The sequence below is a fragment of the Mus caroli genome, unplaced genomic scaffold (genome assembly GCF_978045245.1).
Source record: "Mus caroli unplaced genomic scaffold, Mus_caroli_1 scaffold_10, whole genome shotgun sequence".
NCBI classification, from domain to species: Eukaryota; Metazoa; Chordata; class Mammalia; order Rodentia; family Muridae; genus Mus; species Mus caroli.
This window is the reverse complement of record NW_028227265.1, coordinates 1,876,594-1,890,427: the sequence shown is the minus strand read 5'-3', so window position 1 is coordinate 1,890,427 and position 13,834 is coordinate 1,876,594. Positions and strand designations below refer to the sequence as shown.

The window sequence follows — 13,834 nt, the reverse complement described above, 5'->3', positions numbered from 1 at the left end:
AGGAAAATAAGTGAGGAACCAGCCCTGTCACCTGGCCCACCCAGGTGGAGATGTCAGCCATTAGAGACTGCTGACTTGCACCCTAGTGTGCTGGGTCAGACAGTGATGGATGCAACTGTCTCCCTTGCTTAAGGAAAGCAGTTCTGATTGCCTGCTAAGTCAGGTGCAGTTGGTATCTCAAGCCTTACTGCCCTGGATCTTCGAGAAATAAAAGCGAAGTTTTTAACTCCGAGGAGTGTGAACACCTCTACCTCTTCTGGGGGAGAAGCCCTTGTGTGATTTGTCTGTTCAGATCTGTACCATCCTTCGTGTAAACCATACTGCTCTCCAGAATTCTACCTGGTGCCAGCTATGCATGTTGGTAGCTCAGTCCCTGGAACTGCTTTTTTTTCTTTGTGTTATGATGGCAAAGAGTGGGTGAAGCCTATGACAGCGGTGTTCACCTTCTGCTTTTAATAACTTTGTATCACAGAAAGGTGCTGCAGTTACATTGTAACCATAACTCTTCCGGAGCCTCTTCACCGCCTCTGCATTTTAAATATAGCTGCCGATTATTCTAGTTGTTTTAGTTTATATATGTGTCACATTGGACAATAATTTGATAAAGATTTCATCTGTTAAGATAAAAATTAATGATTTAGAACCTTTCCCAAATGGAAACAGATATAAAAACCTAATACATTTGTGACAAAAAAACAAAATTAACTCTCATTATTTTCAGTCTACATTTTAGTACTTCTCACTGAGAGGATAACTTTATCCCTGCAGGTTTCCACAGGGCATAGATGTTTGGATCTGAACTTGTAGCTTCCATCTTGTCTAATCTTGTATTATTTTGACCCTCCAAGGCTCTCCCAGTAGAGATGTGGGACCCTCCTTAGGTCTGAAGAAATCTAGCTCCTTAGAAAGTCTGCAGACCGCTGTCGCTGAGGTGACGCTGAACGGGAACATTCCTTTCCACCGCCCTCGGCCAAGAATCATCCGGGGAAGGGGCTGCAACGAAAGCTTCAGAGCCGCCATTGACAAGTCCTACGACAAGCCCATGGTTGATGACGACGACGAAGGCATGGAGACCTGTGAGTGTCCTGGCCAGAGCAAGAAATTGCAGATAGCTTGCCCAAGCAGTGGTTCTCAGACATGTGACCAGGACCCTGCAGGGGCCCAGGCCCTTTCGTGCATCTCTGAGGTCTACCGTGTTTTCAGAATAAGGGATCAGTTATCCTTGCAGTCATTTTCTCTTTAAAAAGAGTCCATATTTGGCATATTCACATCATGAGATACTAGACTCCATGCAAAAGCAGTTAGGAGAAGCCATCTTTCTAGTCCGGACCCTGCTATATAATAGGTCTGGTTGGTTGAGCTTGAAAGTCTTTCTCAACCCCTCTAGTGCTAGAGTGCTGGCCTGTGCCATATGTTCAGGAAGTAGGGTTTTTTGTTTTGTTTTTTTGTTTTTTTTTTGCCAAAGTTAAAATAACTTTGGAGGAAAATAAACAAGCAAACAAACAGCTAAAAAATAAAAATCTTTTTCACCCATGTATTTTGGAAAACTAATTTTGATTAGTTTGGTATTTTGAAAATATAATCTGACTCACCATAAAATTGGTTTAGTCCTTTTTAATAATGTAATTTTCTGTTAAAAACCAAGTTTTAAATTGGTATATATTAATAGATAAAATTCACATTAAAAAATATCATTTGACTGGAGTTTGGTGGTATATGCCTTTAATCTTAGCACTTGGGAGTAAGAATCAGGTGGATTTCTGATTTTGAGGCCAGCGTAGTCTCCAGAGTGAGTTCCAAGACAGCCAGGTTTATATTATACAGAGAAACTATCTTCAAAACCCAATACATACACACATATAAAATGTGGATTTATTTATCATATGATTTAGATTTCTCAATAACTCATGCATAAAGAGTTATCTTTGCACTAAAATGTTTGAAAACCACTGGTGTGTGTTGTCTGCCAGATGACATAGCCAATAAATACATTTAATAGCTTATTATTTTAAAAACATATTTTTGGACTAAAACAGCAGTCTATAAATTTGTACATTTCCCAAATTACTAAATATTGTAAGCCAAACTGACTGAGAGTCATAGTTTAGTATGAATGAGCAGTATTTTTTTCCGTGGATCATTAAAGAGAAATTAACCTTTATAAGTATGTAGTTGGTGGGGAATATGTCTAAACATTTATTTAAAAAGTGTTTAAAAAAAAACAAAAAACAAAAAAACTAAGGACTTACTTGGAAGAGAAAGAACTTAGGAACTGTAAAGGTAAATGTTATGGATTGGCTTATTCCATATTTGTTTATTTATAGTTTGTTCTTTTTAATTATACTTATTTTGTTGGTTTATAAATTGTACAAAATAATAGGTTTCACTGTGGTGTTTGCATGCATGCACACAGCATGCTCTCATCATATTCATCTCCTCATTGACCTTTTAACTTTTTTTGTTTGTTTGTTTATTTTTGGTCCTGGGGTTGAATCTGGAGCCTCAAACATTCAAGGCAAGTGCTCTACCATGGAGCTACAGCCCCAGCTCTGATTGTCTTCCTTTTCTTGTGGCTTTATGTGCCTGGCATTTCTGACTTCCATGTTCAAGCAATACCACTCTTGAGCAGCTGATTACACTGTTCTGATAGCATTTATACACCCTGACCATGCCGTGTGGAATCTAGAGGAGGAAATGAGATTGCATGTTAGAGTTTAATGTCAAATGTGACTACCCATATGACTTATCAGTAAGAAAAGCTGTGGGCTATATTGAAGTTTTATTTATTTATTTATTTATTTATTTATTTATTTATTTAACTGAAGTTAGATCCAAGACCAGAGAACATTTCTGTGGAATGTAAATGACTTTCATTTCCACCTTGATAGACTGCTCCCTGCACACACACAGTCCTAGGGCAGATGATACCGATGGGCAAGGAGAGTTTTAAGTAAGCAAGCATCTTGAAGAGATTTCAAAGAGAACTACATAATTTTTGCTTATAACGTGTAGTGTGTTCAGGACAGGATATATTTCTGACTGGTGTAGTATAGAGAGTAAAACTGAGGTTGGCTGCACACATCTCTGTCCTTTGTCTAAATCCAGATCCTTTTTACAATATCACCAGCCTGTGATTTCAAGTAGATGCACCCTTTTCCTGCCAGAGGAAGAACATGTTTCCTAGTTTAGCTGCCAGGCCTGGGCCTACGTTCCCTGTATCACAGCACTGTCACCCCTGCAGAGTCTTCTCCACTATAAGGAGAGTTCCTTGTCCTGCCAAATGACATTGGCTGTTACCTATAAATTCAGATAATGATAGTTTTGTCCTTAAGAATAGGTGGAGCACTTCAGTCCCATCAACACCCAGTGTCATGAGAAGCTTCTTAACTGGTTTGTTTGTTTGTTTTTGTTTTGTTTTGTTTTGTTTTTTTGAGACAGGGTTTCTCTGTGCGGTCCTGGCTGTCCTGGAACTCACTCTGTAGACCAGGCTGGCCTCAAACTCAGAAATCCGCCTGCCTCTGCCTCCCAAGTGCTGGGATTAAAGGCATGTGCCACCATGCCCAGCTTCTTAACTGTTTTCTTGTTCTGGTTAATCTGTTATTTTAATCCTTTTTTATGAACTTTAGTGTTCTCACATGTTGTGATGCTTGTTTAAATGTAACAGGAAATGGACTACATGTGAACGTGAGGTGTCCCCTGGGTTAGTTAGTTTGCATTATTGATAAATACTTGTAGCAGTTGACTTTCTGAAGAAAAGTGGTTTGTTAGTCCACAGTACAAGAGTTCCTGTCTAGAGTGGGGCTATGCCATTGCTTTAAACTCTGCTGTGAACAGCAGAAGGCAATGACCTGGACACATTGGTAGAATAAATGTGTCAAAGGCCAGGAGACATTAAACCTGATAGACAGGGTTACAGAGTACTCCATCAAGGTACCTTCCCAAAGAGCTAAGGATCACCACCAAAGGTTGGTCAAAGGTTTCCCTGCCTTTCTTCCAGTAATGACACTAAGAAAGAAAGCCTTTGATAAAGGATGCATGCACGCATCCCATCTGAATCCACCCAAGTTTATTTCCAGCTCAGCTTCTAGCAATCTCCACCAATGTGGACATCTGGTTTTACTCCATACAAGCCATTCCTCTTTAAATGACTCACAGGAGCCCGGAGATGTGGTTCAGGAGGTAAAGGTCTTTACTACCCAATCTGATGACCTAAGATCCTTCCTTGGGACCATAAGGTAGAAGTAAAGAACTGATTTCCACAAATTGCTCTCTGACCTCCATATGCTATATGGTCGTTCCCCCCCCCCCCCCAGCTCACCCACATACAAGCACAGACACACTCATGCAAAACACATGCATACATACAGTAAATGTAACTTAACAATTCTACGGTAAATGGGCTGGGCGTGTGTCTTAATCTGAGATGGCTGGTTAGTGTTTGTGATCATCTTCTCCCTGCATAGCCACTCCACTGCCATGCTGGCTTAATTTCTCCTCGTGCAATCCAATATCATTCCTGTCCAGCCAGGCTTGAGCCCTCTTTATTTGACTCCAGAAATTGTTGTTGGAGGTCCCACTATAGATTGACCTAGTAAGCTCTAGCAGCATGCATGGTCCCCCTCACCCCTCTGGGATCACAGACATGCACCACCATGCTCATCTCTCCGTAACTCTAAGCAGCCCGGACTTCTACATGATCTGCGTTGTGTAACAAGTGTCTTCTTATGATGGTGTGTGTTTCCCTCCAGCCTTCCATGTAAACATTATACCATTTTACTTAGGGTTTCCATTGCTGCAATGAAACACCATGACCAAAAGCAAGCTGGAAAGAAAAGCGTTTTATTTTGCTTACACTTCCATGTTGCTCTTCATTTTTGAAGAAAGTCAGGACAAGAAATCAAGCAGGGCTGGAATCAGGAGGCAGGAGCTGATGCAGAGGCCATGAAGGGGTACTGTTCAATGGCTTGCTTCCCACACACCATCCACCATGGGCTGGGCCCTCCTCCATTGATCACTAATTGAGAAAAGTCCTACAGCTGGATCTCATAGAGGCACTTCCTCTACGGAGGCTCTCTCCTCTCTGATGACTCTAAATTGTGTTGAGTTGACACAAAACCAGCCAATACAGCTCCTGTCCCCTTTCTTCCTTCTTCATGAACCTTGACCCTAAGCAGTTCATTTTCTACTTGTGTTTCTGAAGCTCTGACATCAGGTAGAGTGTACCACTTTTAGCTTTTTAGCTTTTTAGCTTTTTGTTTGTTTCTGCTTTGCAGTGCTGAGAATATGACCTAGCGCCTCAGACATGTAAGCAAATGCTCCACCACAGAGTTGAAGTTTTTTGTTTTGTTTTAGCATTAAGGCTTTCTAGGCATTCTCTGAAATGTGCTATATTTCCTAGATGCTCAAAACAACCAGCTTCTGGGAGATAGGCAATCTGATGTCTCAGGAAGGAAGAAACAAATATTCAGAGCATCAGCAGCCTTCATTGACGAACCCTGTCTTCACACGTTCAAGCTGTTCGGTTTTCACTTATAGCCTGAATGATGGCCGAAATCTCTTCCTTGGCACAATAATAGTTACTTGGGGGTTATTAGAACATATATTGATATCGAACCTCCTCATTATTTAAATTTTTCTTTTTTAAAAAATCGAGACAGAATCTCATATATCCAAAGCTGATCTTGAACTTACGTTATAGCTAAGGATGACCTTGGATTTCTGATCCTCTTATCTCCCAAATGCTGAGATTACAGTTGTGTGCCACAGGGTCAAGATTATGTGGCACTGAGGTGAACACTGTAGCAATCCACTTCCAACTGTCCTGTATGCTCTAACTTCAAATGGTTTTAAACGACAAGTCCCACAGTGGAGTCCAGTGGTGCTAACATTCTAAGTTTGGGGTTATTCCACTTGGTAGGAATTGGTGACAGTAAAACCTTCACTGTCATGATATCATTGTTCCTACGGGCAGAGGAGATGCCCGACTAGTGTCACTTCCACGTGACAACAAACTGGACAGCAAACATGCATCTGCAAGGGTTGATCTGGTTGAGTGGAGGGACCTCGTGCTACTTGTTCAGCAGGGTACTTTGGAGGAGTGTGACCAGCTGTGTAGGTGACAGCCTGCCTTTGATTTTGGGAACCCACAGCTTCTGGAAGATGGATGAATGAAAGAAATTTAGAAGCTAAAGTATACATGAACCTAGATGGTTTGCAATAAGTTGTTAAAGTGATTGCTGAAGATGTGAGTCCCCGGACTCTATATTTTAAAAGAGGCTGTGCACTGATGCATGCTTGTAATCTTAACTCTGAGGATGAGGAGTCAAAATGTCCTTAAAGCTCACTGACAGCCAACTTTGATGAGCTTGTAGGTACGACCAGTTGTTCCTGTTCCTCTACCCAAGTATGCTTTAAGGTTTTTTTTTTTTTTTTTTTTTAATGAATAAGCTATTTTTAGTATAGAGCACCTTGTGGGCCTTCATTTGAACTCTTCTCCTTTGCTGGCACTTAGTATTGGTACCTGTTTCCTTCCTGTCTTGTCCCCTCTCAGCCATGATCTTGGCTCTTCATTCGTCAGTTATTGTTTTTTTGTTTGTTAAGGATCTCATGTAGCCCGAGCCGACTTCAAGTGCTGGGACCACATGCATGTGCTACTACATTAAGCCTCTAATGGTTATTTTTCCCACTACACATCTCAAAAGAACTGTGTCTTAAGATTTCCTTCCTGCCTTGAACATGTGTGCTCCATGCCCACCCCCATGTTCAATTAAAGCCAACAATTTCCCTTGCCAGGAGCGCCTCGTTCCAGTGTTAAAAGTCAGGGTCCAGAATGGCAGATCCAGTTACTTGATGCCATCTGCAGCACTGGCTGCTCATTTCCTACATCTTTCTTCCTTCCCTGAAGTCAAAATAGTCAGCTAAAATAAGAACCAGTGATAATATTTATGTTCTCAAAGTATTTTGTTCTGCAAAGGCTTTGCCGGGCCCTGGAGTCTGGTCCTTGGTGTCCTGTTGCAGCAGTATTGATCTCACACTCAACCATAGAAAGTTGGTGCACAGTTGATTTGCCAAGTTTAGCAGAATTCCTAAGAGAGGGAGACAAGAGGGGAGGAGGAGGGAGGGGGAGAGAATGAGAATACACATAAACAATATTTGTGCCTGGGATGGAGGGTAGCCTCGGGCATTTTCTTCAGTTCCCTCCATCTTATTATTTGAGGCAGAGTCTCTCACTCAACCTTCAGCTCACCAAAGTTGACTGTCAGTAAGCTCTAAGGACATCTTGTCTCCCAGTCTTCAGAGCTAAGGTTAGAAGCATGCATCAATACATAGCCTCTTTTAAAACATAGACTCTGGGGATTGAACTCATATCTTCATGCCTGCACAGCAATCACTTCACCAACTGAGACGTTCCTAGAGGACCAAGTCTGCCTTTCCACTACCTCATTGTTAACTCAGTCAAGGTTATGATGCTGGTGAGATTTGATCTTCTGTTTTCTCCCCTGTGAATTAAGTGGCTTAAGAACCCACATCTTCATTGTGAAGCTTTCCTAATCCCTATGTAGATCTTCATAAATGAGAATAGGAAGCAGGTCTGATTCAGGCTCATTCATTCAGTCAGTGTTCTTTACCCCGTGCCCTTAGAGGGGAGTGTCTATTGAGTGAATGTAAAGTTCTGTTATATTTTGGGGGGCGGTGTATACATCTTTCATCCCAGCACTTGGGAGGCAGAGGCTGTATTTCTGAGTTCGAGGCCAGCCTGATCTACAAAGTGGATTCCAGACAGCTAGGACTATGTAGGAAAACCCTATCTCCAAACACCAAAAAAAAAAAAAAAAAAAAAAAAGGAAAGGAATAAAAGAAAGAATATAGTTATAATTTCTATTTTATATTTTTCTGTTCATGTATCTTCACCAATTCATTTAAAGGATGTTAACTACCAGATCCTACATTTCTGATATTTTACAGCTATCTTAATGTCCGACTTACATCATGTCCACTCAGTGATGCTTTCAGCTGCATTTAATAGAAATCCAACTCCATGACTTGAGTTGTGAGATGCAGTGTTTTATACAGCCAGGCAACTGTAAGCTTATTAGCCCATATCCCATGGGTATCAGCAGACACCAGTTCTTTCCTCCCTGTCCGCTCCTCTGTTCACAGGGCAGCTTCACAATTTCCTTTTTGTACCCAGGAGAAGGGAAGGATTCCGGGTGACAGGGTCGTGCCTGGTGCATTGACCTTGGACTCCCGTGTCTACAGGGGTATGGCCTCCGTAGGTTGCTTTACACTTAATGAATCGACCCCTTGGAGCTTGGTCATTTCTGGGCACAATCAGAGTTTACAGGGAAGCAGAAAGGGAGAAATGAATTTGGAGTAAGCAAGCAGCAAGAGCTCATTACAGCAAGCAGCAGCAGCAACACTGGTTATCAATGAAAGAAAACAATGGCTGTTAACGGCAGGATGGGAGTCAGCCTGTGAGAGTCTGTGGTAACCAAAGAGCAATGTTTCATTCACCCACTTTGAGTTCCCTCTCTCAAGCTGAGGCCATTTTCTCCATAACCATTAATGCGAGAAAGTGCCCAGACTTTTCTAGACTTCACAGTGACCCAGTCCTAACATGGTACCTTTCAGAATCGAGAAGCTCAGTTTGTCACGTGGTCTAGAATTTTAATTGAGTCACATTTGCATCTGTTGAAAACATAGTGATTAGGTACGTCTTAATTGCAGAATGACTGGCACATCAAAGGGAAGAAGCGGCTGCTCAATCTTACCTTTAAAAGAGGAAAGAGCAAGTGCCATCTTCACAGCAATCACTCAGGAAGGGGCTGAGAGTTCTGTGCCAGGGGCAGGTTACCCCAGTAAAAACGACAGGGGCTTCTGTGTGTTCAGAAGGAGGGAGTTAGCATCTTCTCTTACACAGGTTGTCTGTAAAGATGAGCAGGATTAAAGTGGAAAACAGTAATGTTTATGCTGCATTTAGAATAGTACATTATCTAAATATAAACTCATGATTAGTTCTGTGCTGGAGTTTATAGTAGGAACAGAACAGAAAAGTCACTTGCTGCTGACAAGACACATTGCTAGTGTTTTCTTAGTAAAGTTACTGTTCACACGAGTGTTTTGCATATTCCTAGGCTAAGGTTGTAAACTATTTCGTAATTGTTACAATAGAGCTATTCCTAAATATACAGATAGGTTTTAATCTTATCATCTACTATACCAGTGTCCTTAAATCATATACATGTTTTTTCACGAATTAAACACATGTAACCAATTCATTTGAACTTTTTTTTTTAAAGTGTTTACACAGAGGAGAAGGGTATAGCAGGGAAATTCTTTTTGTTCTGAGTCGAAGTATATATAATGTGACTCCGTAAAAGAACATCTTATGTTTGTACATATGAAATTCCATATTGCTAAATATTTTTAATTAGTTGGCATTCAAAGGCATTGGTTAGATCAGCATGCCCCCAGCAGCTTTTCTGTGATGAGGTATTACCTAAATCTGAATGTTTAGTGCAAGAATAAAGAATCCTCTGATGTCTCAGTGCCATTTAAACAGTGCTCTTGCTGGGGGCAGGAAAGTGAGATAGGAGTTTTCATCTCATAAAATGAGATTACAAAAGCAAAGTTAATAAATCATTTAATACTTACTCTGTTTCGTCCAATTTAGGGAATAAGTTGCATTACATACATGAGAAAATTATTCTGAATATGGGAAGAATTGGCACAAACACTGCTTCAGCATATAGCGAGTTGTGAAGGCACCATGTTTATTCTGTTACGGAGCCAAGAGAAGACATATGCCCCCTGAAGTCCTGCCAAAACTATTAGGCAGAGAACCGACCGTATTGCTGCTCCTGCTCCATTCATGATTTATGATAATGGTTGCTGTGGAACACTAAATCATTTACATTTATTGAGTTCTCTTTTGTTTCAGACACGGTAGAGGGTCGTAAAATGTATTAGATGATACATTTTTATCAAATGGTGATACATTTTAACAAATGTTCAAATGGTGGTGATGCTAGCTAGACTATACCTGAAGCCAGTTAGAGCTAGTTCGCGTACAGTGTGCATGTAAGCCATAGCTTGATTATGGCTGGTGCTATGAGGCTGTGTTAGAGGAGAGCAGGCATCTCCTGGAGGCAGAGGAATCCTGCTCACATGCTGGATCCATGCGTGGTTGGGAAGTCAGTGCCTTTGTTTCCATAGGAATCGCTTTGTAGCTGCTGTCTGCCAGCCATCTTCACTTCAGGAGTGATGCAGATGGGAGACAGACATGTATGGGTATTACTTGAGAAGTGTGAGGAGACAAAAGATTGTGTGCATTGGATGGAAGGTTTAATAACAGCTTGTCCCCAAGCAGGACTCATAGAATACCCACCAGCTTCCAATCAGCACATTACAGTATTCCAGAATACATAGGTTTTAGAACTTCTGAGAACTTTTTCCTGGTAATTTGATCAGTTATCACAAATTTGGGACTACACCCATTTCCCAAAGGATTGAAGCAATGGCCTATAAGTGGGCAGAACATAGCCATGTTTGGAGGTGTGAGGCAGGATCCTGAATTCTGCTAAAGGTGTAATTGCAGTCTCTTATAGCTTACATGCAGTGACATTTATAGCAAGCCCAAGGGCCACTGGCCAGGATCATCATTTCTTGTTGTGCCCACATCAGAAAAATCACAGCCCTAGTTCAAGCATTGTGTATAAGGCTACAGTTTCTGTGTCTACCTGAAAATGTGGACTAGCCTCTTCTAACAAACCCCCTCAGTTAATATCTGTGTGTTCACAGAGAGGAAAAGAAACACAATTTCTGAGATCTCTTTTTGTTTTGTCTGCCTCATTTTGAGACAGGGTTTAATGTTGCCAAGTCTAGCCTCAGTTACTATGTAGCTGAGTATGAGCTTGAACTCCACCTCCTGAGTGCTGGAATTACATGGGTTCTATATGTAACCACCCCGGGCCTATGTGATATGGGGCATAGAACCCAGTGTCCTTGTGAGTGCCAGGCAAGCACTTCATCAACTGAGTTATATCCCAAGCTCTAAGGAAAGTGTTTCCTAGGCTACCGTTTCTTCTGGAGGAAGATGATGGATTAAAGCCAGATAACACCAATGTCAGGAAAGGTTAAAGACGTTTGTAAAGTCATTTTATATGGGTTTGCAGTCCACTGTGATCTGACCTACCTTCCCAAGTGAGGTACCTCAACCTCTACCTCTGCAGCTATGGAGTACTATGCAGTAGTACTGAGCAGCTGGCCAAGTTGCTAAAGCGCTTGCCACAGAAGCATGGTTCTCACTGTAGCTATTACATGTGGTGTTAGCCTCGCATAGTAATAACAAAAGGAGAACCTGAAGAAACCTGTTGTCTTCAGAAACTAAAAAAGCCAATTCTCCTGCGCTCAGACACCACATGTGAGTGCATCAGAAAGCTTGGTGCTAGAAGTTCATGCTGACATGGTGGTTGCTAGTGAGTCGTGGTGTTCAGCAGATTAAGGGTCTCTGCAGGATCTTTAACCAAGGGGAAAGAGGCACAGAGGAGGTACAGTTTGCTTAGCTGGTTTTCACTTTGCAAATGTAGAGCACAGGATACTGCTGAGTCTGTGTGGTCTGAAGTTTTCCTAGCTCTCCTTCTCAGGGCAGACTCTGAGCGATGAAAGCATCACCATGTTTGCACACCCAGCCAGAGAACTTTTCCTCTCCCATCTCCATGCTGGACTTGCCTGTGTACCCAGCTCACCATACCAAGATGAGCATGTCCCTTCTGATTCCACACACAGTCCCAGTCAATGGAAGGTCCCCTTCGCTGTAGAATCTGTGGGAAAGTGAGGCCATGTGCGGCTTAGTGCTCTCACTTTGTTACCAAGGCTCACCGTCTTCCTTATCTCCATTTCTCCCTTCTTTCAAGTGGAAGAAGACACAGAGGAAAGCTCAAGGTCAGGGAGGGAGTCCGTGTCCACGTCCAGCGATCAGCCTTCCTATTCTCTGGAGAGACAAATGAATGGAGACCCAGAGAAAAGGGACAAGACAGAGAGGAAAAAGGACAAAGCTGGAAAGGATAAGAAGAAAGACCGAGAGAAGGAGAAGGATAAACTGAAAGCCAAAAAGGGGATGCTGAAAGGCTTGGGGGACATGTTCAGGTAAGTATTCAGATACAAAGCAGGGGCAGTCCTGAACAGAGTCTCCAGTTTCCCAGCAGTGGGATGTATGAAATGCCTTCTCAACACAATGTACAAATATCACAGGGTGCAGCAACAGTGGCCCAGTGCTGAAACTCCATCTTTGGTGTATAGGTCCACCTAGGTGGCACGTGACTGTTGGTGACTGGGGTTAGCAATAAGCATATCTTTGAGGCGAGTCCTAGATTTTTGTCTCCTTCCTGCTCTTAGCTGCTGCATTTTTACTTCCTTGGGGATTTCAGTGTGGTTATTTTTGAGCTGTTTTAGCAGCCTTCATTGTGGTATCTTGCCAAACACACAACAGTGGTGAGGAACCATGGACTGTATCTTCCTCCCACTGCCTGCAAAAGGCCCACGGAGAAACAGGCCTATTAAAATGATGTTTGTTCTTTCTTGTGTGGGAACAATGGTTCATTATTTAAGTCTAACACAGAGCTCAAGTTAGTTGTAGCATTTAAAGGCTCATTAATAACAAGTCTAATGAAAAAAAAATGTTACAGATAGAGCTTCAATTAAGCTATGTTGATTAATTTAATACTTATTACTTCAGTCTGTACAGATTTCATTAGATGTAGTTTCTGGCTGTTTCTTGACAGTTGGTTTTGTCCCTAAATTATACTCCAGGATTACTTAGCATATCATTTCTTACAAATAGCTGCCATACAATAAAAAGACCAGACTCTTGGGAAATTGCACCAAAAAATCCCTGTCAATGTTCATCTTAGCTGATTTTTTTTTTTACAAGATTTAGATATCTAATATTAAATACAGAGATGATGAATGTCCCACAAAGTAAGCCCTAAACACAATAAGGATATGTTTAAAGTTGAAAACATACTACACACACAACCTCTGATTTTTGTTTTTTGTTTTTTGTTTTTTGTTTTTTTTTTTTTCCAAAATAGAGTTGTCCTGCATCATGAGTCCCTTCCCTTCCATTTGCTTTCAGTTTTAAAATGTGAATTTGAGTTTTTGTTTTCCTAGAATTTCTTGAGTTGCAGTCCTCAGGGTGACCTCAACCTGAAGGCTGCAGGGTATATTCTACAGTCTTCACAGCAGTGTGTCCTGTGGGTGTCTGTCTGATGGGTCAAGGCTGGGGAAGTATGAAAATAGAGACTCACATTGACCTGTTCTGGCCTGTTGGCAGCTCAGCTTTAATATATAGGAAATATGAATTTGCCTTCCACCCCCGCCAGAACCTTGGCGCCCTCACAGCTTTTCATGCAAGTTTTTCCTGTTAATATGCTGCTCTTTCTGACTGTGTTTTTCTCCCTGATGATCTTTCTTCATTATATTGCATATTGCATGCCCATACATATTTATAGGATGGAATCGTTGTAACTGCTACTGGATTCCAACTCCTGTGATTCCTCAGGAAGCAGGGGGTTCGTTCCACTTTTGCCAAGTGGCAGCTCATGAGCTGGCACCCACACAATACACAGTAATGAGGCTGCCACCTATCAGTTACATCTTGAGAATCTGCACTGCCGTCTTTCTGGGTTAGACAAGAAAAGATGGAGGACACCGGCCCCAGGCCTGTGACGCACTTCTGCCTACATCTCTCCTCTGAAGGTCTTACTAATGACAGTATATTCATGTTCTTTCATCACCAGAACTCACATGATAGGTTCAGGGCTCTGTCCTTTAT

The 13,834-nt window shown here is 41.7% G+C and overlaps 1 protein-coding gene across 9 annotated transcripts in view; it reads left to right on the top strand.

The window, feature by feature from the left end:
• Window positions 1-13,834, top strand: part of Pard3 (par-3 family cell polarity regulator) — a 544,654-nt gene that overhangs the window by 350,898 nt on the left and 179,922 nt on the right. For all 9 annotated transcript variants that reach the window (XM_029480763.2, XM_029480762.2, XM_021170616.3 and 6 more), the window contains 2 exons: window positions 849-1,076; window positions 11,916-12,147. In XM_029480763.2, coding sequence (XP_029336623.1) covers window positions 849-1,076; window positions 11,916-12,147 — 460 coding nt within the window. The remainder of the gene's footprint in view (window positions 1-848; window positions 1,077-11,915; window positions 12,148-13,834) is intronic.